This window comes from Pezoporus occidentalis, unplaced genomic scaffold, assembly GCF_034315485.1.
Source record: "Pezoporus occidentalis ecotype Australia unplaced genomic scaffold, CSIRO_AGI_Poc_V1 ctg159, whole genome shotgun sequence".
NCBI lineage: Eukaryota > Metazoa > Chordata > Aves > Psittaciformes > Psittacidae > Pezoporus > Pezoporus occidentalis.
The window spans coordinates 1,381,244-1,407,500 of record NW_026913415.1 but is presented as its reverse complement, the minus strand read 5'-3'; the positions used below and the strand labels follow the sequence as shown (position 1 = coordinate 1,407,500).

The window sequence follows — 26,257 nt, the reverse complement described above, 5'->3', positions numbered from 1 at the left end:
GAACAGCCCCAGTGTTCTCAGCCTGGCTCCATACAGGAGGTGCTCCAGCCCCTAAGCATCCTCATGGGCTTGATGCCTCCGGTATCCCCACTCCTGCCTGGCTGGATAAAGGAGGGATGGAGACACCCCAGTAAATGACACTGGCTGTGCTCTGTAATGTGTTTTGTAAAGGTATGTATTTGATAAGGAGCAGAGAGGGTCTGCGAGTCCTGTGCGATGTGAGCATCCCTGGCGCACTTAGCCTGAGACCCAGCCAGCTCAGCTCACCCCACGCTTGTCTTCACACATCTTCCAGCTCACAGAAGATGAGGTTGCGCAGAGCCAGGACCTTGGCCGCCCTCCTGGTGAGCAGCTTCTCCTGCACCAGGGCCTGCAGGGTGGTGTAGCTCTGCAGGTTGCAGTGGGTGAGCAGCATCCCCGCTTCAGCACAGGCAGGGAGCTCCAGCGCTTCCCAAAGCTCCTGCAAGGCCTTGGCAGCGGCCAGCGCGCTGCCCTCATTGCGCTGCTGCTGCTTGTGCTTCCTCAGAAGGTTCCTGAACTTGTAGGAAGAGGCTTTGGGTGCCTTCTCTTTGACCAAGGGCAACATATCCACATAACCACGCACAGCACGGCAGAAGTCCACCTTCCTGCCGGCAGCAACCAGGGCTTTAAAGAGAGCGGGCAGCTCTGGTGCCCAGAAGTTATAGACGACGAGGATTGGCCTGGGGAACAGGGAGAGGTACCAGAGGAGGTTCTGTATCGCCACCTCCAAGGAGACACCCTGCGAGAGCAGCGCCAGCACTGACTCGGGTGTCTGAATGAGCGTCTTGAAGGTGTGCTCTCCGCTCGTGGCTGCCACCTCTGTGATGCGCTGGGCTGAGGAGGGGAAAGGATGGGGCTGGAGTAAGGATTTGGGGTGCCCCTCTCTGCCTCCCCCCCCCTCCCCAAGTCCCCCTGTACCCAGGAAGGGCAGTGCTCACTTCTCTGTTCAGTTTTCAAGCTGAGGAACACTAAGGTGCTCAGCTCCAACTCATCATCCATGGGGCTGTTGGGACCGGTGCTGTGGTGGGGTGAGGTGCCGCTCCGGGACCATGTGGGGCTGGATGAGCTCTTGATCTTCTTGGGCTTGATGGAAGCCTGCAAGAGATCAGAGAAGGGGCCCGAGTCCCATCTGCCTGCTTGGACCTGGCTGGGAAGGCATGATGAGAACCCTTGGGTGCACCATTGGCCATGGACCTGGTTGTGTGCAGTGCTATGAAGTCCACAGGGTCTGATGTGCAGGTGCTGTCAGGGATGGTTGGGTTTGTGTTGTGTCTGAGAGCCCCAAATCAGGGTCTGGGCCAAGTGAACAAGAGCAGAGCCCTGAATGCAACTTGTCCTAACAGGGGGTGGGATCCAGGCAGTGCCCAAGGGACACAACACGCAGGTCCAAGGACTTGCTGTCTCTTGCTGCACATCTCCTGTGGATGCAGCTCATACAGACAAGGCTGAGGAACCTCACACATGAGACAGTGCTGGACTTGAGGATGTGGTTGGTGTCCAGAGGAAAAGGGGACTGAATTGGGCCAGGGGAAGGTTTGGTGCCTCTCCAGGCTCAGCAGATGGGGTCCCTAGAGCAGTGCTTCCCAAGGGGGAGTAAAAGCAGCCACCACCAGCAGCCTCAGCAGGGATGCCCATCCACAGCAGGCATCTCCCTATGGGAAGTCTAGGACAGCAATACATTCAAGAAGCTCCAACCTTGATTTTTCCTCCCTTTTTCCCCAAGTGACAGCCCTGCAGCAATGGGGCATCCATCTCCCTCCATCTCAGCATCTTCACCTGCAGCCCAGGGGTGGTGGACACATGGCTGGACCAATGTCTGCAGCCACATGAGCAAAACCAAGCGCTCCCCAGCTCAGGGCATGTGGGATTTCTTAAATACCATGTTAAAATGAGGTGTCTGAAGGGCATAGGGGGTTCCTCTATGTGGGAAGGGACACGAGAAGGCTGGAACTGGTGGTGGCAGTGGCCAGAATGACCTGGCTGGCCTGAAGGGGGTTAGATGAACCAAACTTGGTCACCAAACATGGTCGCAGATGCTCTTGTTACCCAAACCAGCAACAAGCCAATTGTGTTTCTATGCAAAAAGGTCTTATTGAAGAGGTAAGCAGAGAGGGGAAGATGGGCAGGTTTTGGAGGAGGAGAATCACCCGTGCAGAGACACACACTGGCAATCACAATGGGCGATGGATCCAGGCAGAGCCGGGTGCTGGTGATGCTCCTGTGGCTGCAGCTGGGTGGACAGAGCACGCAGGCCCTAGGTGACCCCACAAAGGCTCTTCCCCAGCCCCAACATCTTTGAGATGTCTGAGCCTTTCGGCATGGCCTCAGCCCTTGCCCTCCACCAGCTTCCCTGGGCTGCATCCCACTGCCTCATCCTATCTCTCAGCTGCCATTTCCCCTTTTTTCAGGCTTTAAACCATCTTTTCCCAGCTCTCCAGGTTGCACTTCCCTAGTGCCCATAACCAGACCATAGGGAGATGTTTATGCCACCGGGACCTCTCTTTCACTTTCAGCCTACACCTTTGTTGCACCCTTCAATCCACATTGTGCCAAAGGACACCCAATTCACACCAGGATTTCTCATAGCAAGCTGCTAACGTTCCCAAATCCCCCAGCTTCAGGTTCTTTTTAGCACTTAGCAGGGAGTGGGGACAGGGTTTTAGCCTCACAACTCTTTCTCCCCCCATTACAGCTGAATCAGGAGAGCAAGTTAAAACAGCAAAGGCAAAAATGAATCAGGAAGCCAGCAGCAGGGTGGGATTTAATCAGGGAACAGCTTTATTGAAGAGTAAGAAGAGCTCTGCTTTAGTTTATACAGAAAAGGGGTTGCTAACCCTTCATTAAGCCAGCGCAGGAAAACCACCCCCTTCACCATCCTGAATTGGCCACACTCGCCTCCATTCCCAGAGGGATCCCCTGCTTGCCTGGTGATAGGGAATCTCAGCAGGGATCCCTGGCCTTTGGTTCATCTAACCGCCTCGGCCGGAGCCGTTTTGGCTGCAACACCCCAGTTTGCAGCATGGGTGCTATGAAATGTCACCGCAGAGAGCTTGGAGATGCCCCTTTGGGGATGCTCAGGTGGTCCCTACTTGCTCTGGTGGCTCCTAGGAGCTTCTCAGCCTGTGTAGGCACAGGACTGGTGTCCTCTGTGCACACGGATGCTACGGTCACCTCCAAACTCGATGCTCTTGGTATGAAAACTGGGTTTTGTGTTTTAACCTGAGAACAGCCTTCCCAACGAGGTGACAAAGAAGCCATAAAGACCAACCCCAAAGGGTTGTCTTGGGGGATCGGCTGGTGTGGGATCCCACCTCAGAGTGGATCAAGTTGGGGCCTGTTGCCTGCGAGAGAAGAGCCTGGCTGCTCCAGAGTACCAGGAGATACCAGCAAAGGTCTTGGCTCAGGAGGACTAGATCTGTGAGTGCCCAGATGCCCTGCATCTATCCATCCATCCTTGAGAGCAACCCAAGGGGAAGAGAGAGCTGCAAGCAAGTCTCTGGCTGCTGCTGGGATAGAAGGCTCAGGTCTGAGCGTGGCTGGAGGAAAGGGAAAGGCACCCCGGAGATGCTGGGGGGCTGCTGCCTCTTCTGCCTGCAGCGTGGCTCAGCAAGGAGGGGGCTCTGGCGTGACACTCACCACCGTGTCTTCCTCGCTGTCCTCCGAGCTGGAGATGACGATGCTGGTGTCTTCTGCAGAAGGAACAGGAGGATGCTGAGGCTTCGAGACTGTGATTTTGGATCACACTGGTTTTCCCATGGGAGAACTGATCTTATCTCCTGATTTTTGCAGCAGGAGGCAAACACTTCTACCAGGACCATGAAACACAAGCCCTTGGCTGCTCTCAGATGCACCCCAAGGTTGGGGCAACCTCTCCCCTGCTGCTTCACCCAATGGGCCCTATACCAGCCTTTCCAGAAGATGTGTTTTGTCTTGCCTCCTGTTTGCAGAGCAGAGCCCAGGACCCCTCGCTGTGGAATGTTCCCCTCTGCTATGCTCTTCCCTAGGCTTGGGATTTGGCCATCTCAGAGGCAGGACATGGAGCTGGATGGAGCATCTGCACCCACAACTGAGCATCCCTCCCATTTCTACCTGCTGGGAACCAGCTCCCACCCTCCACTTCTCTGACTCAGGGGAGGCTGGCCAAGGCTCTGAGTGAATGAGGGTGCACAGAGGCTGGGAAAGATGGGGGACCGCCATAAGGGTGGGAAGAGATGTGGTAAGGATGAGGACCGCATCTCTAATCCCTACCTGCATCAACAACGTGGCTGCTGGTGGCAGGGATGCTGATGCAGTTCTCGTCCGGTGTGGAGGTTCTGGGTTCCCTTTCGTCTTTCCACTGGTTTGAAGTGGGTCTGCTGGGGACCGGCGTGTCGCTGCCCTCCACCTTCATGAGCTTGGGAAAGGTCTGGCTCTCCACTTCCAAGCACTGCGACGTCCGCTTGGGCCACGTGGTGACAGGGTCAGCCTGGAGAGAGGAGATCGGGGGGATGTGAGGGGTCAGGGTGGCAGCACCTTGCCCCCAAAGGCTCCTCCTGCCTGGCTGCAGTGGTTGTTACCGGGCTCCTCTGCATCTCCTCAAGGCTGATGGTGCAGGTGGGCACGATGCTCTCGCTCTCAGGCTGGACGGGCTCCTCTCGCTGCACAGAGAGCACGGAGTGGCGTTAGGGTGAGCAGAGAGAGGGGCAGAGCATCCTCAGCGGGGGGGGAAACTGAGGCACGGCTTGGCTCAAGGCTTGTGCCTGAGCTGCGGGTGTTTGGCAAGGCTACAGCCTGGGGAGGCTATGGTTTCTCCTGATGAAAATGAGGGATGAAGCAGGAAGCTTGGAGAAGTGAGATGGGGTAGGAGCACGCCTGTGTGGTGGAAAACGCTGCCTACAAATCAGGTTCTACTTTGCCCAAGAAGAAACATCCCTGGGGGGTGGTTGTGCTGCAGAAATGGGAGCGATGGGCTGGAGAGGGGAAAGTGGACCCTTAGGAATAGCTGGCAAAGGTCAGAGGAAGGGGGATCCACATTCAGCACACCAGGATGGAGCACGGATGTCTCACCAGGTTGTTCTCCAGGGGCAACTCGGCCACAGGGTCAGCTTGGGAATAAGTGTCTGCAATGGAGAGAGCAGGGCTGCAATCCCAAATCAGAGCCTCTGGAGCTCCCACCCAGCCCCGGTACCAGCCAAGCCAGGAACAACCTGCCCGGTAGCTGCCACAAGGAAGGGGCAGCTCTGGTCTCCTTCCCCTTCCCCAGCCCTTTGGTTAGGGATGGCGCAAGGGTTTAAGGAGCCTCTCAGGGGCCAGAAATTGGCATCACCAGAGCCTGTTGTATTTATGGGACACCAAAAAGGGGCTCTGGCCATACCAGCAAGGGAGCAAATGTTGGTCCCGGTGGAACTAAGCACCCGACAAGAGTGAATCTGGGGAATAGAGGTGGCGCTGGGCCCTGTGAGACCCAGAGCCGGGTGCTGACCTTGAGCTGGCCCAGGTCCCCGCTGCCTGTGGATGCATCCCCGCTGCGAGTCCTCACCTGGGTGCCCCGTGACGCGCTCCACCAGCGCCTGCAGCCTGGCTCTGCACTCGGCCAAGTCCCCAGCCTGCGTCCTGCCCCTGGCCTCCGGCGGCTGCAGATGCTGCAGGTCCTGCAGCGCGCCCTTGATGAAGGGCTGCATGTCCATCACCTCCTGCTCCGTGGCGTACAGGCCCATCTTCTCCACCAGCCGCTCGCCCGCCTCCATGCGCCGCAGCACCCCCTCCACGCGCTGCAGCTCCCGCGCCAGCTCCCGCCGGCCCTGCTCCTGCCGCGCCTCCAGCATCCCCAGCAGCTCCTCTTCCTCGCGCCGCAGCTCCCGCACCAGCTGCTCCACGCGCTGCCGGATCAGCTCCCGCAGCTCCCGCTGCGCCCGCTCCAGCCGCGCCGCCTCCTCCCGCAGCGCCGCGCACGTGGCCTCGAAGCCGCCGCGCCGGTGCCGCAGGGCGCGGGTCACGGTGCCCAGCTCCTGCTGCCGGCGCTGGGTCTCGCTGCGGATGTCGCAGAAGGCCGCGTGCCGGCTGTCCAGCAGCGCGCACGAGCAGCACAGCGCCTTCTCGCACTGCTGGCAGTAGATGCTGCGGGGACAAGCACAGCCACGGCGCCAGCTCGCACCCTGCCCCGCGCACCGGCACCTCCGCCACCCGCACCCCTGGCACCGAGGAGGCTCCCCCCGGGCGGGAAGCAAGACCCGGGGTCACCCTGCGCGGGCTCCTGCTCCTCTGCCGCGCCGGACACGGCCGCTGCGCTCGCTGCGCGGGAGCTGCGGATGGGAGGCAGCCACCCGCACGCTGCAAGGGCGGTGAAGGAAGGGGCTCTCTGCCCCTCCGCGAGCGCTGCCTGGGGTTACGTATGAGAACAGAAGAGCAAAGAGCATCTGATCTCCAGGAGATGCCTGAGGCAAGAATAGAACAAGTGGCGAGGGGAGATCATCGTCCGTCCCTTACATACGTCCCGCGAGCCTGGGGAAGCAGCGGCCTAGGGACGCAGGGAGGCAGGGGTTGCATCACGGCTGGCACCGGTGCTGGCCTCCACAGGTGCTCCAGCCCCTTCCCCTCTTGCTTGGACTTGCCCTTGAGGACGTTTAAACCTCGTCCTGCGCTGCACCCCTGCTGCTCCCCAGGTCCTCTCCAAGCTGGCCTGGCACCAGCAGCCAAGCCCACCCTCCTCTGCCGTCCAGCACAGCAGTGGAGCAATAGGCCTTCTTCTTGCTGAGCTCCACCAACTTCATCCTCCTTATCCTAGCAAGGAGCACCCCACACACTCCCCTCCTTTGGTCGACCCTGTCCCCACTCTGCCATCACCACCTTGAGCCTGGCTGCATCCAAACCCTCCCTCCATGCTCTGAAGCCCAGTTCTTGCAGCACATGCTGGAAGGAAACGTGAGCATCTTTCAAAGCCAATTTGTGAATGGTGGGAGGAAAGCGTTTCCACTGTGATTCCACTTCCCAGGGGGCTGCTGAGGAGTTGAACAGGAGTGGAAACTGAGGCACGGGGCAGGGAACGCCTTTGCCTTGCACCATCAGCTGCAGGTGTGAGCACGAAGCCTGGTGTTCAACCCACCTTTGCTGCCTCCCCTCCTCCTGAGACCTGCCAGCCCTGTATCACACCCTGCTCCTGCCCAGCATCTTGCCAGGTTGCAGAGGTCCCTTGCCAAAGGCAGGCGATAAAATCATCTTGGCTCTGCCCCCCTGGCAGAGTTCATAGGATCCCAGGCTGGTTTGGGTTGGAAGGAACCTTAAAGCTCATCCAGTTCCAAGCCCATGCCATGGGCAGGGACACCCTCCACTAGAACAGGTTGCTCAGACTCGGTCCTGGAGCAGCAGCCACAAAACCCTTGGTGCAGGATGGGACCTGGGCACAAAGCACCACTCACCTGGAGATGTGCCCCTGCTCAGCATGACCAGGAGTGGAGCACAAGAGGCTGCAGGACTTCCTGTTGTCTTCCAGGAACTGATGGGCGGACTCAGCACGAAGTTCCTCCACCCTCTTGGCCTTGTGGCTCCTCTTCTTGAAGAACCACTGGTGGTCCTCAAAGCACTTGGTGCAGAGGAACTCCTCGCACTCAGAGCACCACACCGCAGCCGTTTTCACCCGGCACCGGCTGCAACTCGGGCCACTGCTGCTACTGAGCTCCTTGTAGACCTTGAGCCTGGCCTGCAGGTTGATGAAGAGCAGGTTGTCCATGTCGGGAATGCCGCTGGCCTGCGGGATGGGCGTGGAGCACACAGGGCACTGCCCGATGGGTTTGTTCTCGCTCAGGCAGCCGAGGCACAAGGTGTGCAGGCAGGTGAGGAGCTTGAGGTTGGGCGATTCCTGCCCGCAGCCCTCGCAAAGGATGAACTGGAAGTCATCTTCCTCCGCAGCAGGGTGGGATGGGGGCAAGCACGGGGGTGTACCCGGCTGGGCTCCTGTCTCCATGGGGGCAGCAGCACCATCTCCATCTAGGTGGGATGTGGGGGAAAGACCCCATTGGACCAGAGGGGATGGAGTGGGGCAGGAGGCTCAGTCCCACCCACGGGGGCCATCAGGCCACCCCTGTACAGCCCACTTCACCCCTCGGCTGCAGGGAATCACAGCATCACAGAAGCATCAGGGTCGGAAGGGAGCTCTGGAGACCACCCAGTCCAACCTCTTGGACCCCTCGGTGGCCAAGGCAGGGCCACCCAGAGCAGGCCACATAGGAACACATCCAAGCGGGTTTGGGATGGCTCCAGGGAGGGAGACTCCAATCCCACGCTGGGCAGCCTGTGCCAGGGCTCTGCCACCCTCAGTGTAAAGTGCTTCCTCGTGCTGAGGTTAAGGGAGTGTCTCCCCTTCATCCCGAGGGCATGTGGATGGCAGCACCTCCAAGGCAAAGGATGCTCTGCTAGGGAGATTCTCTGCTGGCTGCACAGGGTTGTGCTCCCTCCTGCCCTCAGTGTGGGACCCTGGGGGTGTCCCCCACGCTCCCCAGCCTCCTCCCCTTTGGGCAATTGTGGATCCCACAGTTGAGGGGGGAGGCTGCAAAGCGACTTTCCTTTCGCTTTCGCTGTCACCGCCCCTTCCTGCCGTGTGAGCGGGAGCGCAGGGAAGGGATGGGAAGGGAAGGGGGGTCTCTGGCCACGGTGTTCCCCCCCCCCCCCCCCCTGATTCCTGCAAACCCCCCTGGGCAGCACCGGGATGCTGGCACCCAAAGGTGTCCCCCTCGTCACCCTCACCCCGGGCCTCCCCCAGCGCGGCAGCGCAGGCAGGAGCCCCCCGAATAGAGCAGGGACCCCCCCCCGTTACCACCCCCCATGCAACAGCTTTGCACCCTAAAAAATACCGCCCCCCCCAGCAGGCAAACCCACGGCAGCGTTTGAGGGGGTCTGGGCCAGGCTGTGCCCCCCTCCCCATCCCGCCTTCCCTTCCAGGAAAGCGGGGACCCCCCCCCCCCCCCTTTACCTGCCGGGAGCCCGGGGCCGGGCGGCCGGGGGGCAGCGGGGCTATCGGCCATGGGAGCGCCGGGGCAGGGCTGCGAGCACCCAGGACTTTCGTGTTCCCGGTCGAGCTGAAAGAGGAGGAGGAGGAGCTGGAGGGAAAAAGGCGGGGAAGGCAAAGGGGGGGCCAGGAGGGACGAAATGGGGTGCTGGGAGGGGGGGAAGAGGGAGCCGGGATTCCCCGCTCCCGGCCGGGCAGCGCACGCTGACCTGCCTGCTCCTGCCTTCCCTCTGCCTGGGGTGCTAGCACCGGGGGTGCTGGTACCGGGGGTGCTGGTACCGGGGGATGCTGACACCAGGGGATGCTGGCACCAGGGGGATGCTGGCACCAAGGAGAGGGGGTTCAGATGGCAAAGCTCTGTCTCATCTACCAGCTAGGCCCCCCCCAGGCTGTCCTGGGGTGCATCTTGGGGTGCCAGCTTGGTTCCAAGCGCAGCCGCTGTGTGTGCAGCTGGGTCTCAGGCCCCTGCTTCAGCCAAGGGGGGCTTTAAGCCAGCCCTATTGTCACCCCCTTTCCCTTCACAGCGCTGCTCTTTGGCCTTCACTGCCCTTTGCAAGCCGGCAAGATGGAGTAGGGGGGGCTTTGGCACGGTGAGAAGGCCGTGCCGGAGAGGGAATTGCTGGGAAAAATACCCCCACTGCTTCCCTGCGGGGCTCGGTACCCCCCGGAGCCCCCTCCCCAGTGACCATGCAATGGAGGACCCCGTCTTCACCACGGAAGTTCCCGGCCAGGGGCTCTCTGGGAAAACTCACCGAGCCGTGAGCCATGAGCCCTTTCGTCCCTGTGCCGTCAGCAGCCACATGACAAGCGGACCAGGAAGCGCTAGCAGCAAGCTCCTTCCCTACACAGCGTCCCCACCACGGCCTCCGGTCCCCACGGACACCCCTGGGGTATCTCCCAGCTCCAAGGGGGTGAGATTCTGTCTCCCGGCTCGGCTCCTGCGTGCCGGGAAGATGGGAAGCTCCAGGCTGGGTGAGAGCCCAGCAAGGAAAGCTCCTGAAGGATGTGGTTTCTTCTAGCCAGCATCCTCCGTGATAGGAGCAGGGTTTGTCAGCTCCTCTCCGGAGCACATCAGGTCTCCAGGCAGGGACGCTGGGTTGGACTGGGGACAGGCAGAAGCCATGCTGGCTGCAGTGCTGGGAGCACAGAGCTGGGCTTAGGATGCTCTGAGCACCAGCCCAGTGCAAAGCACCTGCACCATGTTCAGCCGGTCGGGATACCAGGCCCTTCCCCTGGGAGACTTTGACCGCTTCCAGCAGTCCAGCATTGGGCTCTATAGTGCCCAGAAGGGCTGCTTCTCCTTCGGATCCAAACAAGACTCTCTGGGGCCAGCTGGGAATACCACAGGTGAGTCCCAACCTTAGGAGGGGTGTTGCTGCTTCTCTCCCTATTGCGGTAGGGTGTCCCACTGGCTGTGTGGCCCCTGCGCTTCCCTGGGGTGCATGGGGGAGAGGCTTGGACTGGGGGTTCACAGGCAGGGCAGAGGGGTTGGAGCAGGTACATCTCCCTTTCACCCCACTGCAGAGTCCTCCCAGGGTTGGCTGTCCTGGATCTGCCATGGGATTATCACCTCCTTGGTCTTCTTGCTGATGGTTGTCACCTTCCCCATCTCAGGCTGGTTTGCCTTGAAGGTAAGGGAGGAAGGCAGGGCAGGAATGGGATGACAACCCATCCTCCACAGGGAGGACTGCTCCCAGCTGCCCCTGGTCCCTTTGGCACCGCAGGACCCAGGGCTTTGCTTCAGCCCTGCTCCAAGCTTTTCCATTGCAGATCGTGCCCACCTATGAGCGAATGATCATCTTCCGCCTGGGCCGCATCCGGGCACCGCAGGGACCTGGCGTGGTCCTGCTGCTGCCCTTCATCGACCACTGGCAGCGAGTGGATCTGAGGACAAGGGCCTTCAACGTGCCCCCCTGCAAGGTAAGCGGCCACGGGCTTCAGGGCAGGATGGAGAGACAACTGTAAACTACCCAGAGCACATGGATTTTGGGGTGGTCTGACCCTTGGTGCCGTGCATGGACCCAGCTGTCAGTTCCTGCTCGGGTTGTAGCTGGTGCTGTGAAGGGAGAGTCCTTACCTCTCTGCAGCTGAAAAGTTCCTCTTGACTTTGCATACCTTGTTCAATGGGCGTTCCTGCCTGCAGGCATCTCAAAAACATCCATCCCTATTCTTTCCAGAGGTCTTTTAGTAACAGCCCTGTGCTGGAAACTGTCCTCACCGTTCAGACTAGCCCAAACTTCATCATTTGAGTTGGTTTCATTTCTAATGACCTTCTCAAAGAGACTTAGAGCTGCTTGCCAGATGGGGAAGAAGTGAATGCCTTTGCTCCCAGGCTCTGTGCACAAGGGCTGGGCAATGGGGCAGAGAGGAGAAGAGATCCTGACCCCTCTGCCCCAGCTGACCTCCAAGGATGGGGCCGTCATCTCCATGGGTGCCGACGTCCAGTTTCGCGTGTGGGACCCCGTGTTGTCTGTCATGATGGTGAAGGACCTCATCGCGGCCACCCGGATGACGGCGCAGAACGCCATGACCAAGACCTTGATGAAGAAGAGTCTCCGTGAGATCCAGGTGGAGAAGCTGAGGATCGGGGAGCAGCTCCTGGTGAGGACTGCCCCAAAGCCTTGGGCTCTTGGTGTGAAAGTAACAGCAAGGGAAAGATGGAGCTGCTCCAAGTCCATCTGGCCATGGACCTGGCCAAGGAAGGGAGCTGGGAAGATGTGCTGATTAGTGGGAAGCAGATATCTTCAGCCTGTGGAGCTCTGTGTCTTGTCTCTAAGGGCTTTTTGGCCACAGAGAAAAGCCCACATGGTGTTGGCAGGCTTGAATCTGACCCCCATATCTCCACCAAGAAAATGCCTGGAGGGCTGCAAACTGGGAGGGCAGCAGGACAGTGTTGGCAGAGGGGTGATGAGTCGTGCCTGCAGCCAACCTGGGCCAGGCCAAGATCTTGTGTGCTGAATGTCTCCAAGAGATTAGACATCTTATTATATAGGGAGCACCACAGCAGGATGTGTTACCCCAAGGGAAGCAAGGAAAGGGCCAGCCTGGGAGGGAGCCATGGAAAGGGGAACAAGACAGAACTGTCCTCCCTGTCCTGACCTCCTCCATGCCAGGACAGCAAGTGGGGGAGCAGGGTTGAACGTAAGCATGGACAGCTTGGAGGAGCTGCACTATTGAGCCTGGTCCAACACCTCACATCTAAAGCTGGTGGGTAGCAGAAGTATAAGCTATTGGATGCCCATGGTTGGCGTGCTATGGTTGGATGCTCTCCATGGCCTTACCCAGCTCTGCTCTGTGGCCTCTTACCCAACACGTCTCCCTTTCTCCCTGGCTCTGCAGCTGGAGATCAATGACATGACCAAGTCCTGGGGCCTGGAGGTGGACCGTGTGGAGCTGAGCATGGAGGCTGTGCTGCAGCAGCCCCGGGATTGCCCTCTGGCCGCTGTGCCCCCCGTGCCCGGGCTGGATGGCACCATTCAGCAGCTGGCTGCCCACTTCTTCAGCAGCACCCTGGCTGGGGCAGGCAGCGGGACCGGCGCTCCAGAGGCAGGTAATCGATCTGTGTCTCTGCTTGGGACATCCCTCCTGCCCAGTGAGCCCGTGTGCTTTGGCTGTTTGACACAGAAGTCAAAGTCCGGGGATACCATGCTCCTATGAGCACAAACAGAGGGGAGGAGAGAGGACAGCTCTGGGCACAGCTCCAAACCTTTCCTACAAGACACTGGGGAGGGCAGGAGCAGATCTGCAGGAGACTGGGCTCAAAAGCAGCTCAGTTCTGAGTGTTCCCATCAGGCAACCCCAAGCCTCAGCTTACCAAGAGTCACACTGAGGGCAGCGTGGGTTTGTTGGGGTTTTTTCCAGAAGCCATGCACCAGTTTGTGTCCTGCTGTTTCTTTCAGGGATAATTTTCCACCCCCTGGTAGCACGGGAAGAGTAACCCATGGCAGACAGTAGGAAATGGCAAAACCAGTGGTTGTCTTCTTGCTTAGCTGAAAATGCACTGGTTAAGCGGGTTCCTTTACTCTGGAGACCTTCTGTAGTGGGTTCATGCAGGCCAGCAAAGCTCACCACCTCACAGGGTACCCTCTGCTGTCCCAGTGTTCCCAGCAGACAGCGTGGAGACCGTGAACGAGACGGAGCCTCCCGCCGCTCCCCTCCTTGCCAGCAGTGCCCAGAGGAAGCCCAGCACAGATGAGCTGCTCGCAGCAGTGGAACCCATCCTCTCTGAGGCCCTGGTCAGCCAGGTGGGAGCATCCTACCAAGTCAACATCGCCCTGCCCAGCGGCGCCTGGAGCACCTACTTCATAGACCTCTCCTCAGGTCACTACTCGGGGGTTGCTGTGTTGGAAGCAGGGGGATGTGTTGAGCCTGTGCCCTGTTTTCGTGCTGTGAACTCCCAAGCTTGGTGATCAGAGGTCCCAAACTAAGCCCATTTGGTGGCTCCATGAGAGGCAGCCCAGAGTCCATCAGCTGCGCACTGCAGCTTGGCCCCCACGGCCATGAGTCCTTGCTCCTGAAGTATAATTTGGTTTGGGTTGAAGCCATGATTTTTCCTTCAGAAAGAGAGTACTGGGAGAAGGTTGGCACCTGTGTTTCCTGGTGGCTGGCAAAGTGGGGTGGATGGCTTAGGCCTCAGGGTTTGTTAGCTCCTGATGCCTCCAGCCTAAGGGGGTAGCAGTGGAGGGACATGAGAGGACAGCACCTTGGGCCACTGCCATGCTGGAAGATGCCCTTAATCCATCCCCTCATGGTTGCTGATGGTTTTCCTGGTGGCCATGGCAAAAGTAGGATGAGGCTCGGGGGTAGACCACTGTAACAGGACATTGGTGGGGCAACAGAAGAGACATTTATCTTCATGAGGAGGAAGCACTCCTGTGTCCAAAATCACAGAATCATAGCATCACAGACCGGTTTGGGTTGGAATGGGCTTTAAAGATTGTCCAGTTCCAAACCCTCAAGTGGAAGACACCTTCCACTAGACCAGGTTGCTCCAAGCCCCATCCAAGCTGGCCTTGAACGCTGCCAGGCCCTTGTTTGTCATCTGGCTCACGTCAATCCTTATGGAACAGTGGGGGTGAATGCCAGCGGGCAAGGCTGGATCCTGAAGCCCTCTGTTTCTCCTTCTCCCACCCGTTGTGTCCTACAGGCAGCGGCCGGGCTGGCCATGGCGTGCCCGAGGGCATCCCTGATGTCATTCTGGAGGTGGCAGAGAAGGACCTGCAGGACCTCTTCTCGGGTGACCTGCGCCCCTTGGGTGCCTACATGAGCGGGAGGCTGCAGGTGAAGGGCGACTTGCACCTCGCCCTGAAGCTGGAGGAGCTCATCAAGGCGATGAAGCAGCGTAGATAGAGCAGAGCATGCGTGTGGGTGCGTGTCTGTGTGCATGTGTCTTTGTAGGTGTGCGAAGGCAGGGGACATGCAGGGGGGCTGCACAGCGGGGGCCTTGTCCTGCTGGAGCTTCTCCCTGTGGAGGCTGCAGGAGTCGGTGAAGACGTGAGCAGGGAAACTGAGGCTGAGCTCCATTGCCAGTCCTTGTCCTTGGCTTTACCTCCCCTCCCCATCCTTTGCTTACAATGGGATGAGAATCCCATGAGAAGATGGGATGCAGTTGGCACCCCAGCACGTGCCAGTTTGCTTCCATGTCCCCTTGGCCAATATGCCACCAGGGCACAGCCTTGATGTCCCGGTGCTCCCATGATGGGCTGTGTGGCCAGACTGGAAGGGGCATGAACTGAACAGGTTGGATTGAGAAGAGCTTGGGGACACTGTGACCAAGCACAGTAGCCATGGGATGGGCAGCCAAAGCAGGGCACCAGGGCTGGCTGGACCAGGCTAACGGGATACTGGCATCCATGGGGAAGGAGCAGAGGTGGTGATTCTGGGAATGATCTGCCTTGGAGGTACCCAAACCTTCCTGACACAGCAGTTTGGAACAAGCAATTGCTCTAATTTGTGCTTCAAAGTGCTTTTGCATGTGTGCTGTGAGGCCTGCCCATGGGGCATGTGGACTGTACATAGGCATATATGGATACTTATTTATTTTGTAAGCTTCCTTTCTATCAGCTCTCGATGGACAATAAACCTGGTCTGCAGCCTTGTGCTTGGGCAGTGATGGGCTGATGACTTCTGCACCCCTTGGTGCCTCAGTTTCCCCAAAGGACCACAGGTAAAGAGGTGCTGGCACCAAGGAGGCTGCGTGGTGTAACTCCATCTCACCATATGATCATGATGAAGACATGAAATCCTGCCACGGTGAGGAAGAGGTGTCAGGATGCTCCACTGCTGGGGATGCTCAGCCCCAGCAGCACCCAGCACCCAGGGGTTAACATGTCTTGGCAGCTTTACCAGGCCCCAGGGTGCTTTGCTGGACCAGTGGGACAAGCCTGACAGGTTTGTGTCCTGTACAGGCCAGGGACAAGGGGCAAGGAGGATGGAAATGCTGCCAGAATTGAAAGTTTCATGGGTGCAATGAGGTCAAACCACCTCCTGAATGTCTCCTGCAAAGCCTGGGGCTGGGTGGCACCAGCCTAAGCCAAGCTTTGGAGACCCTCCATGCAGGGGAGGTGACAGTAGTGCCCTGCTATGCCCTGTCCCTTTGGGGATGCCAGGCGAGGGGAGTCCCAGGGGTTCCCGGTGGTCCCCGCTCCGTGGTGGTCCCCATGGTGCAGATGTTTAGAGGGGCAGCGATGCCTTGCATGAAGGGGCAAAGAAGATCCAGGACACAGCCCCGAGCACAAGGAGGGATGTGGAAATCTTCCCCAAGGGTGGGGGGACAGTCCCTGACCCCCCTCGCAACCCTTGCTGTGCACGGGAATAGGCTGGTTTCGCGCTTTAGCACGGCTCCCTCTCCCCGCCGGAGTGCGGCAGGGCGCTAGGACCCTGCAGGGCGATGCCGTTCCTTGGCAAACCGCCTCCTTTCGGGGGGTCCCGGGGTGCCCCCGGCTTTCCTGCCCCCGGGAACGGGCACCCCCGCTGGGCAGCTCTGCTCGGAAGTGACGCGGGGGGAAGCGGGCTCTGCGCAGCTCCTCCCCGACACGGAGGAGGAGTTGCGGGAGGCGCGGAAGGAACCGAAAGTGCGGGCAGCGGCGGGGGGGGGTCCTGATCCGGCCCTGCACCCCCCGCCATGCCCGGCTCCCGCACCCCGGTGAGCGCCAGCTGCCCCCGGGGTGGAGCGGGAGGTGGGCTCCGGGTTGCGGAGGGTCCAGGCCAGCAGGAAGCGGTCGGGGAGGTGGGGGTAAGGGTTCTGGGATGCTGCGCCCCATTCCTGCCAAAGCATAGGTGTGGGAGGGAGGAGGGGGGACGGGGAGGGTGATCCCACCCTGCCAGGGTGACATCCAGAGGGCTTTGGATCGTGGAATCATGGAATGGTTTGGGTTGGAAGGGACCTTAAAGCTCATCCAGTTCCAACCCCTGCCACAGGCAGGGACCCCTTCCACTAGAGCAGCTTGCTCCAAGCCCCTGTGTCCAACCTGGCCTTGAACACTGCCAGGGATGGGGCAGCCACAGCTTCTCTGGGCACCCTGTGCCAGCGCCTCAGCACCCTCACAGGGAAGAGCTTCTGCCTAAGAGCTCATCTCAGCCTCCCCTCTGGCAGGTTAAAGCCATTCCCCTTGGCCTGTCCCTACAGGCCCTTCTAAGAGTCTCTCTCCAGAACCCTTGTACATGTTTCCTCTGTGCCCCATCCCCTGCATTGCAGCCCCCCCAGCCCCATAGCCAGGAAACTGTCCTGTTGCCTCTTTGCTATGGGGGGGGGGGAAGTGCTCAAGGCCATTCCATCCAACATTACCACGGTGCTTGGGCCACATCTGGCCTGTTCATAGCGCCTGAGCATCGCTGGTGGCTCAGTGGTAGTTCTAAATAGGGTCTGTGGGTTACCTTCCTCCCCCAAGGTTTAGTCTCATAAGCTCTTAAATCTCACCCCTGCACTCACTGCTCTTCCTCTCTCCCTTCCCAAGCTCCTAGAAGATGACTTCCAGTTCATCCTTTGCGAGGGCTGCAGGCAGGAATCACCCAACCTCAAGCTCCTCACCTGCCTCCACACCTTGTGCCTTGGCTGCCTGAGCAAGAACAAGCCCATCGGGCAGTGCCCCATGTGCCAGATGCCCATCCCGCAGGCCAGCGGCATTCCCAGCATGGACAACCTGCTCTTCATCAACCTGCAGGCCAGGCTCAAGGTCTACAAGAAGATCATTGGTGGAGATGACTTGTTCTGCGACAACTGCAAGAAACCCAGTGAGTTCTGGTGCTCTGAGTGCGAGGAGTTCCTCTGCACCACGTGCTCTGAGGCCCATCACCGCTATCTGGCGAGCCACGAAGCCAAGAGGGTGATGGACATCAGGGCAGGGTCTGCTAAGGACTTCCTTGAGGGCACCCAGAGGACCAGTAACTTCTGCTGCTCCAACCCGGCCCATAAGAACCAAACTGTAAGGTAGGTCAAAGCGGCCTGTCCCCAGCTGCGTTGATTCTCTTTGGGCTAGTCCCTGGTGGGACTGAGCAGGGTGTCCCTGTCCCTCTGCTGCCCTGGTTTCACCATGCCATGGAGGAGATGGGGGAAGTAGTGACCGGTGGGTTCTACGGCACGGATGGTTTGGATGGAGCCAGGCTCAAGGTGGTGATGGGAGAGTGGGGACAGGGTCGACCAAAGGAGGGGAGTGTGTGGGGTGCTCCTTGCTAGGGTAAGGAGGATGAGGTTGGTGGAGCTCAGCAAGAAGAAGGCCTATTGCTCCAGCTGCTGTGCTGGACAGCAGAGGAGGGTGGGCTTGGCTGCTGGTGCCAGGCCAGCTTGGAGAGGACCTGGGGAGCAGCAGGGGTGCAGCGCAGGACGAGGTTTAACCGTCCTCAAGGGCAAGTCCAAGCAAGAGGGGAAGGGGCTGGAGCATCTGTGGAGGCCAGCACCGGTGCCAGCCGTGATGCAATCCCTGCCTCCCTGCGTCCCTAGGCCGCTGCTTCCCCAGGCTCGCGGGACGTATGTAAGGGACGGACGATGATCTCCCCTCGCCACTTGTTCTATTCTTGCCTCAGGCATCTCCTGGAGATCAGATGCTCTTTGCTCTTCTGTTCTCATACGTAACCCCAGGCAGCGCTCGCGGAGGGGCAGAGAGCCCCTTCCTTCACCGCCCTTGCAGCGTGCGGGTGGCTGCCTCCCATCCGCAGCTCCCGCGCAGCGAGCGCAGCGGCCGTGTCCGGCGCGGCAGAGGAGCAGGAGCCCGCGCAGGGTGACCCCGGGTCTTGCTTCCCGCCCGGGGGGAGCCTCCTCGGTGCCAGGGGTGCGGGTGGCGGAGGTGCCGGTGCGCGGGGCAGGGTGCGAGCTGGCGCCGTGGCTGTGCTTGTCCCCGCAGCATCTACTGCCAGCAGTGCGAGAAGGCGCTGTGCTGCTCGTGCGCGCTGCTGGACAGCCGGCACGCGGCCTTCTGCGACATCCGCAGCGAGACCCAGCGCCGGCAGCAGGAGCTGGGCACCGTGACCCGCGCCCTGCGGCACCGGCGCGGCGGCTTCGAGGCCACGTGCGCGGCGCTGCGGGAGGAGGCGGCGCGGCTGGAGCGGGCGCAGCGGGAGCTGCGGGAGCTGATCCGGCAGCGCGTGGAGCAGCTGGTGCGGGAGCTGCGGCGCGAGGAAGAGGAGCTGCTGGGGATGCTGGAGGCGCGGCAGGAGCAGGGCCGGCGGGAGCTGGCGCGGGAGCTGCAGCGCGTGGAGGGGGTGCTGCGGCGCATGGAGGCGGGCGAGCGGCTGGTGGAGAAGATGGGCCTGTACGCCACGGAGCAGGAGGTGATGGACATGCAGCCCTTCATCAAGGGCGCGCTGCAGGACCTGCAGCGGGCGGCGGTCAGGAGCCAAGCGCAGCCCGTGGGCTTCGCTGAGTGCAGAGCCAGGCTGCAGGCGCTGGTGGAGCGCGTCGAGGGGCACGCAGGTGAGGAGGTGCTTGGCCAGGCGGGCTCATGGGGGGGGGACCGAAAGCCAAGTTGAAGGTTATAATCCCTGGTTAGATCATATTCTCCATGGGTCTCCTTCCACGTGGAGCCTTGATGGCCCTGTGCCTTCAGCCTTTGCTCATGTGATGGGCACAATCCAACCTCTCCCAAGGGTGTTTGGGATGCAGTTGTTGCATCCATGAGTTCCAAATCCACCTTTGTCTCTTGGTCTTGTGGAGTACAGCAGTCCCTCGAACACAGGTTGGCGGGGAGGGAGCATGGTGAATTGCTTGGTATGGAGCCATGGCACGGGTTGAGGGATAAGGGAGCTGCGTGGCACCTGGATGGAGATGGGGCACTTGGAGCTGGGGCTTACAGAGGCTGCTGTGGCAAGGAGGAAGTGGGTGGAAGGGTTGGGTCAACTCTGCATCCTCTGTGCGATACGTTTGTGCTGGTGACACCTGCAGGTCCCTCAGGGATCATAAGCACTGTGCTGGCCCCTGACCACTTCTGCTCCTCATGTCTCCAGCCCATTTGGCTTTGCTCAACATTTGTCCATAACCACATGTGGGGCAATTCCCCTTTGGGCTGTTGGTTACCACCTCGGGGTGGTGCATCCAACCAGGAGGTGAAATGTTCCCTGGGAGCACTCCCTAACAGGGATGGCAAGAGGTCCACGAGCACTGCTGGGTTTGCCCAGGTCTTCCCCCAGCTCTTTGGCAGCAGCGGTGTGGTGGAGATGCTGAAGGTTTGGGAATGGTGAAGGCCTTGGTGTCTGTTGGTGTGTGCAGGGATGGTGCTCTGGAAGATCCGGTTTGGGTCAGAAGGTGGTAGAATCCTTCCAGGAAACAGGCAGTGGGAAGCAGTGGGTGAAGAGACTTTGTGAGGTTCTTCTGCGCCATCCCCCTCCTGCTGTCTTCAGACCTGAGCTATGACCAGTGTCCTCCTTGGCCTGCTGTGGGCATCCGCCACTGAGCTCCCCAGGGCAAACTCATGAGCTCTGGACCATCTGTATCTCGTGGCATAGCTATGGATGGTCCATCAGCCCAGGGGGGATGTCCTGGTGGGCATTGTCCCTTCACCTCCCCTCTCCACCCCACAAAGCAGGCTGGGAGGACCCCCCCGAGCCCTCATTCTCCCTCTTGCTCCCTTCAGCCCCCGTTCCCAAAACAGGTACCTCTGCTCCCCACCGCGCCTCAGTGTCTGAAGACGGGACTACCCTGATCCTCCACCTGGAGCCTCCCAGGGATCATTACCAACCGCATGGAGGTCTCCCCATGGGGCTGCCTGCCCCCCAGCAGCCCTGTGCCCCCGTATCAGACCCCTCCAGCAGCAGAGCACACGTGTGTCCAAGGCAGGGGGGGGATGTGTCCCCCACCCAACCCACATCTCCAGCCCTGCCGACGCAGAGGGATGAAGAAGCAGAGAAGGACGCCAGGTCAGCCCATGGGGACACTGTGCCTCTTCCCAGGAGCATCCAGGACTCTTTGGCCTTGCTGCAGGAAGATTTCAGTGGCTGGGCCAGGTCCAACAGGCAGCAGGCAGAAAAGCTCCTGAAGATGGGCAATCGCCTCCTGCAAGCTCAGCACAGGGCAAACAGGCACTTGGTGTCCATGACCCAGGAGATCCGGGCCATGTCCCACTCCCTGGCCAACATCGCCTCGGCTGTGAGCCCCTTGCTGCAGGCCACGGGCAACCCCCAGGACCCCCAGCCCGCAGCCATGGAGTGGCCATCGATGCCCTCCGGCGTGCTGGAATTGCTGCTTCCCAGCACCCTGCAGGGGCAGGAGCCGCTGCTCCCGGTGGCTGCCACAGCCCCATCCCATGTGAGCTCCCCTCCTGCCTCCCCCGCTGTGAGCCCAGCACGCTCGGGGTCCCCCAGCCCAGCCTCTGAGGAGGAGCATCCCAAGTCAAGGCACCCCACGAGCAGCAAGCGTGGTGGGAAGCCCAGCAGCAGGCTTCGGAAGCGAAGGAGGAAGTGAGGGGCTCCAAACCAGGATGCTTGCCGTGGGCTGCAGCTGCTTGGGATACCCTTATGGAGACCAGGCTCTCCATTTCATCCTGCTGTGCCAATAAATCCTCATGGAATGAATGGTGCATTGATCTTTTGCTGGCTTTGGGAAGGCAGCATCTCCACCCCAGATGAGCCCTCATTACTGCATGGCAATAACGTGCTTGGAAACAGCGTGGTCCTACTCTTTTCTTCTGCTTTCCTTGCCAGCATGTGTCTGGGATGGGTGGGAAGGCAGCAGACCCATATGGGAGAACCAGAGGAAAGGCTTTGGGATGAGGATGGGTGAATGAGCAGGCAGGTGGCTGGGCAGCCCAGCTTGCAGCTCACTGGATTTCGGCCTCAGTAGCATCTCCAAGAGGTGACCCCTCAAGGAATCACAGAATTACTGAATCAATGAGGTCAGAAAAGCCCTTTAAGCTCCTCCAGTCCAACCATTCCCCAGCACTGCCAAGGCCACCACTAACCCACGGCACTGAGGCCTCGTCTCCACGCTGTGTGAACACTTGCAGGGACGGTGACTGCAGCCCTGCCCTGGGCAGCCTGTTCCAATGCCTGAGCACCCTCTGGGGAAGGAATTGTTCCTCAGCTCCATCTAAACCTGCCCTGGTGCAGCTTGAGGCCGGTTCCTCTTGTCCCATCCCTTGTTCCTTGGGAGCAGAGCCCAGCCCCTCCTGGCCCTGGGGCTGTTAGGGGAGAGATGCTGCTGCTGCTGGCTGTGGGCCCTGAGGGCTTGGTTGCTCCTCATCCTCCTCACTGGCTGCCTAGGACCTGCCCAGGGCAGGGTTGGTGGTGCCTATGAGGGGACTACGAGTCCTGGTACTCACTGCAGGGGTGAATTAAAGCCCCGCATCTGAAAAGTGACACATCTGCCTTGGCAGGTAGAGAGATTCTCTGCTTGGACAGCTTTGAGGAGGACACGAAGAGGAGTGGATGAGTGCAGCCAAAGAGCTGTCAGTGCTCCTTTGGTCAGTAGCATCCAAACCCTCTGGGCTGGGATATGAACCTCCTAAGCAGGCACACAGGTTTATCATCTTCCTGCCTCTTTCCTCCTTGCTTTCCAAGCTTAAAGACAGCCCAGGAACTGCTTGATGCACCTCATTGCTCTTTGGCTCCTGCCTCCGGATGGAGAAGGAATAAACCATTTCCCATGCATTTGTTGTGCACTGCAAGTGATTTCCTTTTGCTCCCCATTCCCACAGCACCCACCTGCTCAAAAAGGCAGATGTGCAGGGTATGGGTGCTGTGGTGATGGTTGCTTTGCAGCATGGTGTGGCCCCTTGAGCCCACACTGCACGATGACCCATGTACATGAGACGTGAGCTGTCCAGTTTGAATCATGCCAAACCGGCCTGATTCATCCGTGGCTACCACCTGAAGTTCATGGGCATCTCACCTGCATCTCCAAGCAAAGCAATGAGCACACCACTGTTCAGCCAGAGGCAGGGCCTCTAAACCCCTAGACAAGGGCTCCATCCAATGCCATGCTCCTCCCTGGTGTCTCTTCCACACTCCAACTGCTTCTCTTCCCAATGTGCAGCCCCCCCAGCAGGCATAAAGAAGCTCATGGGGGGTTCAGCTGCATGAACCTGCCCTGGTCCCCTCCCTCTGGGCACCAAGGAGGGGACAACCTGCTGCTGAACCACCCCAGGGAGGGATGGACTGTGCCGAGCATTGTGCCCCATTAATCCTCATAATGATTCGAGACCATGATTATTTGTAATTATCATTAGTAAGAATTATAATTACGTAATAGCATTCTAATTTTTAATGACTATAATTAATCATAGTTATTATTATTTCTAATACCTAATAGCTCTAACATTACCCCTATACTGATTATTCCAGTCATTATTTTACTACTGCTCCTTGCCACACCAATCCTGCCCAGGAAGCTGATGGCTCCAGGGGACAAATCCGGGCAGGAAGCACTTGACCAGCCACGTGTGCACGAGCGTGTTCCTCCCCTTTGCTAAAATCCCGGGAGGCACAAGGAAACACAAGGAAACATGGGTGGCCGCGCTGGGGTGGACACCACTCTGCGGAGTCTGGTCCTGCAGGAGCAAGGATGTGGTTCGGGGCAACCGATGGGGATCTCCTCCTGATTCCCCCTTTTTCTTTTATTCTTCCATATGACTAGAACTCAAATTGCCCCTTTTTCATCAAAAAAGAAAAAAACAACTTTTTGCTTGGTAGAGAAATGCCATCCATGATTCCCTCACATCCAGGAGTGCCCCAGCTGATATGAGCAGCTCCATGAGGATCATCACTGCCCTGAAGGAGCTGGGGACAGGGACCAGTTTGGGCAGCTGAAGAGTGGGTTTGCCTTGGGAAAGCATCACCCCCAATGATCTGGAGGTGGGATGTGGAGTCTGGAGGTGGGATGTGCAGTGTGGAGGTGGGATGTGCAGTCTGGAGGTGGGATGTGCAGTGTGGAGGTGGGATGTGCAATCTGGAGGTGGGATGTGCAGTGTGGAGGTGGGATGTGCAGTCTGGAGGTGGGATGTGCAGTGTGGAGGTGGGATGTGCAATCTGGAGGTGGGATGTGCAGTGTGGAGGTGGGATGTGCAGTCTGGAGGTGGGATGTGCAGTCTGGAGGTGGGATGTGCAATCTGGAGGTGGGATGTGCAGTCTGGAGGTGGGATGTGCAGTGCAGAGGTGGGATGTGCAGTGCAGAGGTGGGATGTGCAGTGTGGAGGTGGGATGTGCAATCTGGAAGTGGGATGTGCAGTCTGGAAGTGGGATGTGCAGTGCGGAGGTGGGATGTGCAGTGCAGAGGTGGGATGTGCAGTCTGGAGGTGGGATGTGCAGTCTGGAGGTGGGATGTGCAGTGTGGAGGTGGGATGTGCAGTCTGGAGGTGGGATGTGCAGTCTGGAGGTGGGATGTGCAGTCTGGAGGTGGGATGTGCAATCTGGAAGTGGGATGTGCAGTGTGGAGGTGGGATGTGCAGTGCAGAGGTGGGATGTGCAGTGTGGAGGTGGGATGTGCAGTCTGGAGGTGGGTCACATCTCTGTGGGTTTTACAGGGCTGGTTGTTACCAAAAACAAGTGGAAACACACAGTTGGCTGCACAGTAAACTCAGCATCCCTCCCATGGGTGAGGGACCCAACCCACCACCTCATTAGCTCATTAGAGCCCACCAATGGTTCCTTAAGGACCTGAGTGCTCTCAGCTGTTGGCAGTTACCCTTATGGGAGGTGTGGCAAGCATCACCTGCATTGGGAGTAGCTATAAAGTGTCCCTGGGCAGCAGTTGCAGCTTGTGCTGGACCCTGGTAGGCAGGATGAGGCCTGGAAGCAGTCTGGGGTTTGCTCTTTTCTGCTCTTTGCTTGGGGAGGTTGTTGCTTACAACCCCTGGGACTTCTTTAGGGGGGAGGCTGAGCTATGGAGGTACAGAGAGGATCCTTCCTTGGGCTATCCCCATTCCTTCTCCCAGCCTTGGGCATGGGTGGACGTGTCCCAGCTGCAGGCTGCAGCCCCGCCGCACCCTGTGGCTGTGCGGTGCCAGGAGGCGCAGGTGATGGTCACGGTGCACAGGGACCTCTTTGGCACGGGGCGCCTGGTCCGGGCTGCGGAGCTGAGCCTGGGCTCGGCTGGGTGCCGGCCGGGGGCCCAGAGCAATGCTGAGAGCACCGTGACCTTCGTGGCTGCGCTGCACGAGTGCGGCAGCACCCTCAGGGTAAGGCTGGGGGGGGCTGGAGCCTTTGGGTGGGGGTCATCTCTTGGCTTGCACCTCCGTGCTGTGGGATGCTGAGACTTCGGATGCTGGAGTGGGGCCGTTATCAGGCCTGTAGGGACAGGCCAAGGGGAATGGCTTGAACCTGCCTGAGGGGAGACTGAGATGAGCTCTTAGGCAGAAGCTCTTCCCTGTGAGGGTGCTGAGGCGCTGGCACAGGGTGCCCAGAGAAGCTGTGGCTGCCCCATCCCTGGCAGTGTTCAAGGCCAGGTTGGACACAGGGGCTTGGAGCAAGCTGCTCCAGTGGAAGGTGTCCCTGCCTGTGGCAGGGTTGGAGCTGGGTGAGCTTTAAGGTCCCTTCCAACCCAAACCATCCTATGACCGGCAGGGGTTGTGCTATAGTTGGACTCGGGGAGGGTACACAAGGGACGGGGAAGTGTTCATCCTGCCCAGCGCAGAGGTATTGAAGTCTTCCAGGACTCTCTATGCTGGTGCTGCCACCTCGAGGGGGGGGGGCCAGATGACCTGATGCTGGGAGCCACTGCAGCAAGCCAGCATGGGATGCTGCCTCGGAAGGCATCTGTGTTGCTGCTGCTTGAGTGTAGCATGAAGGACTTGAAGTGGAAGTGGCCTTGCTCCCCTGGGAGAGGCTTGGTGCCGTGAGGGTGAGCAGGTTCCCCCCAGCTCTGATATCCTGGGGGTGACACTTTCCTGCCTGTTGTTCTGGGCCATGGAAACATGAAGGGAAAACCGGGGCACTGGCTTGAACAGCTCTGCTGCTGAGCAGAGGCTGTGCTGGGGCAGGCTGCAGCAGCTTCACATCCCTGCAGCAGGATGAGGGCCACTCGCCTGCATCCAGCCCGTGTTCTCCTGGCTGATGTCCATCTCGGTGCTGTCTCCAGGCTTCAATGTGCTGCCCTGTGCATGTGGCCCGAAGATCAGGGCTCTTGATGCCTGGGTGTTCTCTTTCCCCAGGTGACCCCCGATGCTCTGGTCTACAGTACAAGCTTAAACTACAACCCAGTTCCTCCTGGCAACCCTGTCATCATCCGCACCAGCCCTGCCATGGTTCCCATAGAGTGCCACTACCCAAGGTGAGCTGAGGCAGGTGAGGGCCAAGCAAGCCCTTCTGCTGCCATGAGGATCTAACCGTGAGCATCCCTCCCCAGGAGGGACAACGTGAGCAGCCATGGTGTCAAGCCCACGTGGGTACCCTTCCTCTCCACCCTGTCCTCCGAGGAGAAGCTGCCCTTCTCCCTGCAGCTCATGAACGGTAGGTTTTGGTGAGGGTCTCCTGGTGCAGACCTCTGAGGTGGTCATGCTTCCATCAGATGGTGCTGGTGTCACCGCAGCGCTCCTGGGGCGCTGGGTTTGGTATGGTTTGGGTGGGTACCCAGGGCCTGGTCACTGCTTCCATCCCAAGCTGGCTGCCCATTCAGCAGTGCCTGGTGACCTCTCTCCTTCCAGATGACTGGAGTGCTGAGAGAGCCTCCACCGTATTCCAACTGGGAGAGGTCCTGCACTTCCAAGCTGGTGTCACCATGGAGAACCACGCACCTCTGAGGCTCTTTGTGGACACCTGTGTGGCCACCCCAACCCCAGACAGGAGCTCTTCCCCCCAATATGCTTTCATTGACTTCAGTGGGTAAGAGCTGGCTGT

At 59.5% G+C, this 26,257-nt stretch overlaps 4 protein-coding genes across 13 annotated transcripts in view; 3 read left to right on the top strand and 1 right to left on the bottom strand.

Annotated features, from left to right (window-relative positions):
• Nucleotides 1-147: 147 nt before the first annotated feature.
• LOC134160284 (protein PML-like) lies at nt 148-9,890 on the bottom strand. 4 transcript variants are annotated; one of them, XM_062612162.1, is made up of 10 exons: nt 9,754-9,890; nt 8,966-9,071; nt 7,416-7,983; nt 5,540-6,117; nt 5,068-5,120; nt 4,578-4,658; nt 4,270-4,486; nt 3,658-3,746; nt 960-1,116; nt 148-855 (listed from the first exon to the last, which is right to left on the bottom strand). In XM_062612162.1, the coding sequence occupies exons 1-10, from the start codon at nt 9,766-9,768 to the stop codon at nt 281-283; spliced, it is 2,439 nt and encodes an 812-aa protein (XP_062468146.1). In that variant the 5' UTR covers nt 9,769-9,890; the 3' UTR covers nt 148-280. The 4 variants fall into 4 exon arrangements, with proteins under 4 accessions (XP_062468146.1, XP_062468147.1, XP_062468148.1 ...); XM_062612163.1 differs by having other exon boundaries at nt 3,658-3,710; XM_062612164.1 differs by lacking the exon at nt 960-1,116 and having other exon boundaries at nt 384-855.
• Nucleotides 9,787-15,109, top strand: STOML1 (stomatin like 1). Of its 4 annotated transcripts, XM_062612194.1 has the most exons (8): nt 9,787-9,912; nt 10,021-10,348; nt 10,526-10,632; nt 10,772-10,921; nt 11,399-11,602; nt 12,341-12,551; nt 13,100-13,321; nt 14,148-15,109. In XM_062612194.1, exons 2-8 carry the CDS (start codon nt 10,201-10,203, stop codon nt 14,348-14,350), a joined length of 1,245 nt encoding a protein of 414 aa, XP_062468178.1. In that variant the 5' UTR covers nt 9,787-9,912; nt 10,021-10,200; the 3' UTR covers nt 14,351-15,109. The 4 variants fall into 4 exon arrangements, with proteins under 4 accessions (XP_062468178.1, XP_062468181.1, XP_062468179.1 ...); XM_062612197.1 differs by lacking the exon at nt 9,787-9,912 and having other exon boundaries at nt 9,997-10,348; nt 13,112-13,321; XM_062612195.1 differs by lacking the exon at nt 9,787-9,912 and having other exon boundaries at nt 9,997-10,348; nt 13,109-13,321.
• An 897-nt stretch (nt 15,110-16,006) lies between these two features.
• On the top strand, nt 16,007-23,229 carry LOC134160275 (protein PML-like). Of its 4 annotated transcripts, none has more exons than XR_009963501.1 (4): nt 16,007-16,145; nt 16,957-17,429; nt 18,340-19,657; nt 20,083-20,105. XR_009963501.1 is itself a non-coding variant. In XM_062612150.1 (4 exons), the coding sequence occupies exons 1-4, from the start codon at nt 16,125-16,127 to the stop codon at nt 23,131-23,133; spliced, it is 1,080 nt and encodes a 359-aa protein (XP_062468134.1). In that variant the 5' UTR covers nt 16,007-16,124; the 3' UTR covers nt 23,134-23,229. The 4 variants fall into 4 exon arrangements, 3 of the variants coding, with proteins under 3 accessions (XP_062468134.1, XP_062468133.1, XP_062468132.1); XM_062612150.1 differs by lacking the exon at nt 20,083-20,105 and adding an exon at nt 23,117-23,229 and having other exon boundaries at nt 18,340-18,908; XM_062612149.1 differs by having other exon boundaries at nt 18,340-18,908; nt 20,083-21,001.
• The window catches only part of LOC134160277 (zona pellucida sperm-binding protein 3-like), an 18,398-nt gene continuing 15,308 nt past the window's right edge, over nt 23,168-26,257 (top strand). Inside the window, exons 1-5 of the mRNA XM_062612153.1 lie at nt 23,168-23,278; nt 23,899-24,600; nt 25,573-25,691; nt 25,767-25,870; nt 26,065-26,242. Coding sequence (XP_062468137.1) covers nt 24,112-24,600; nt 25,573-25,691; nt 25,767-25,870; nt 26,065-26,242 — 890 coding nt within the window. The 5' untranslated portion in view covers nt 23,168-23,278; nt 23,899-24,111. The remainder of the gene's footprint in view (nt 23,279-23,898; nt 24,601-25,572; nt 25,692-25,766; nt 25,871-26,064; nt 26,243-26,257) is intronic.

What these genes read in the sequence shown, in the direction of transcription:
- STOML1 (XM_062612194.1), top strand. Translation starts at nt 10,201, where the DNA reads ATGTTCAGCCGGTCGGGATACCAGGCCCTTCCCCTGGGAGACTTTGAC. An exon ending in GCCAGCTGGGAATACCACAG is followed by an intron (nt 10,349 to 10,525) that starts GTGAGTCCCAAC and finishes ACCCCACTGCAG; the next exon opens with AGTCCTCCCAGGGTTGGCTG. An exon ending in TCAACGTGCCCCCCTGCAAG is followed by an intron (nt 10,922 to 11,398) that starts GTAAGCGGCCAC and finishes CCTCTGCCCCAG; the next exon opens with CTGACCTCCAAGGATGGGGC.
- LOC134160284 (XM_062612162.1), bottom strand. An exon ending in AGGAGATGCAGAGGAGCCCG is followed by an intron (nt 4,487 to 4,577) that starts GTAACAACCACT and finishes TCCTCTCTCCAG; the next exon opens with GCTGACCCTGTCACCACGTG. An exon ending in CTTGAAAACTGAACAGAGAA is followed by an intron (nt 856 to 959) that starts GTGAGCACTGCC and finishes TCCCCTCCTCAG; the next exon opens with CCCAGCGCATCACAGAGGTG.
- LOC134160275 (XM_062612148.1), top strand. Translation starts at nt 16,125, where the DNA reads ATGCCCGGCTCCCGCACCCCG. An exon ending in TGCCCGGCTCCCGCACCCCG is followed by an intron (nt 16,146 to 16,956) that starts GTGAGCGCCAGC and finishes TCCCTTCCCAAG; the next exon opens with CTCCTAGAAGATGACTTCCA. An exon ending in GCGCGTCGAGGGGCACGCAG is followed by an intron (nt 18,909 to 20,064) that starts GTGAGGAGGTGC and finishes TGCTCCCTTCAG; the next exon opens with CCCCCGTTCCCAAAACAGGT.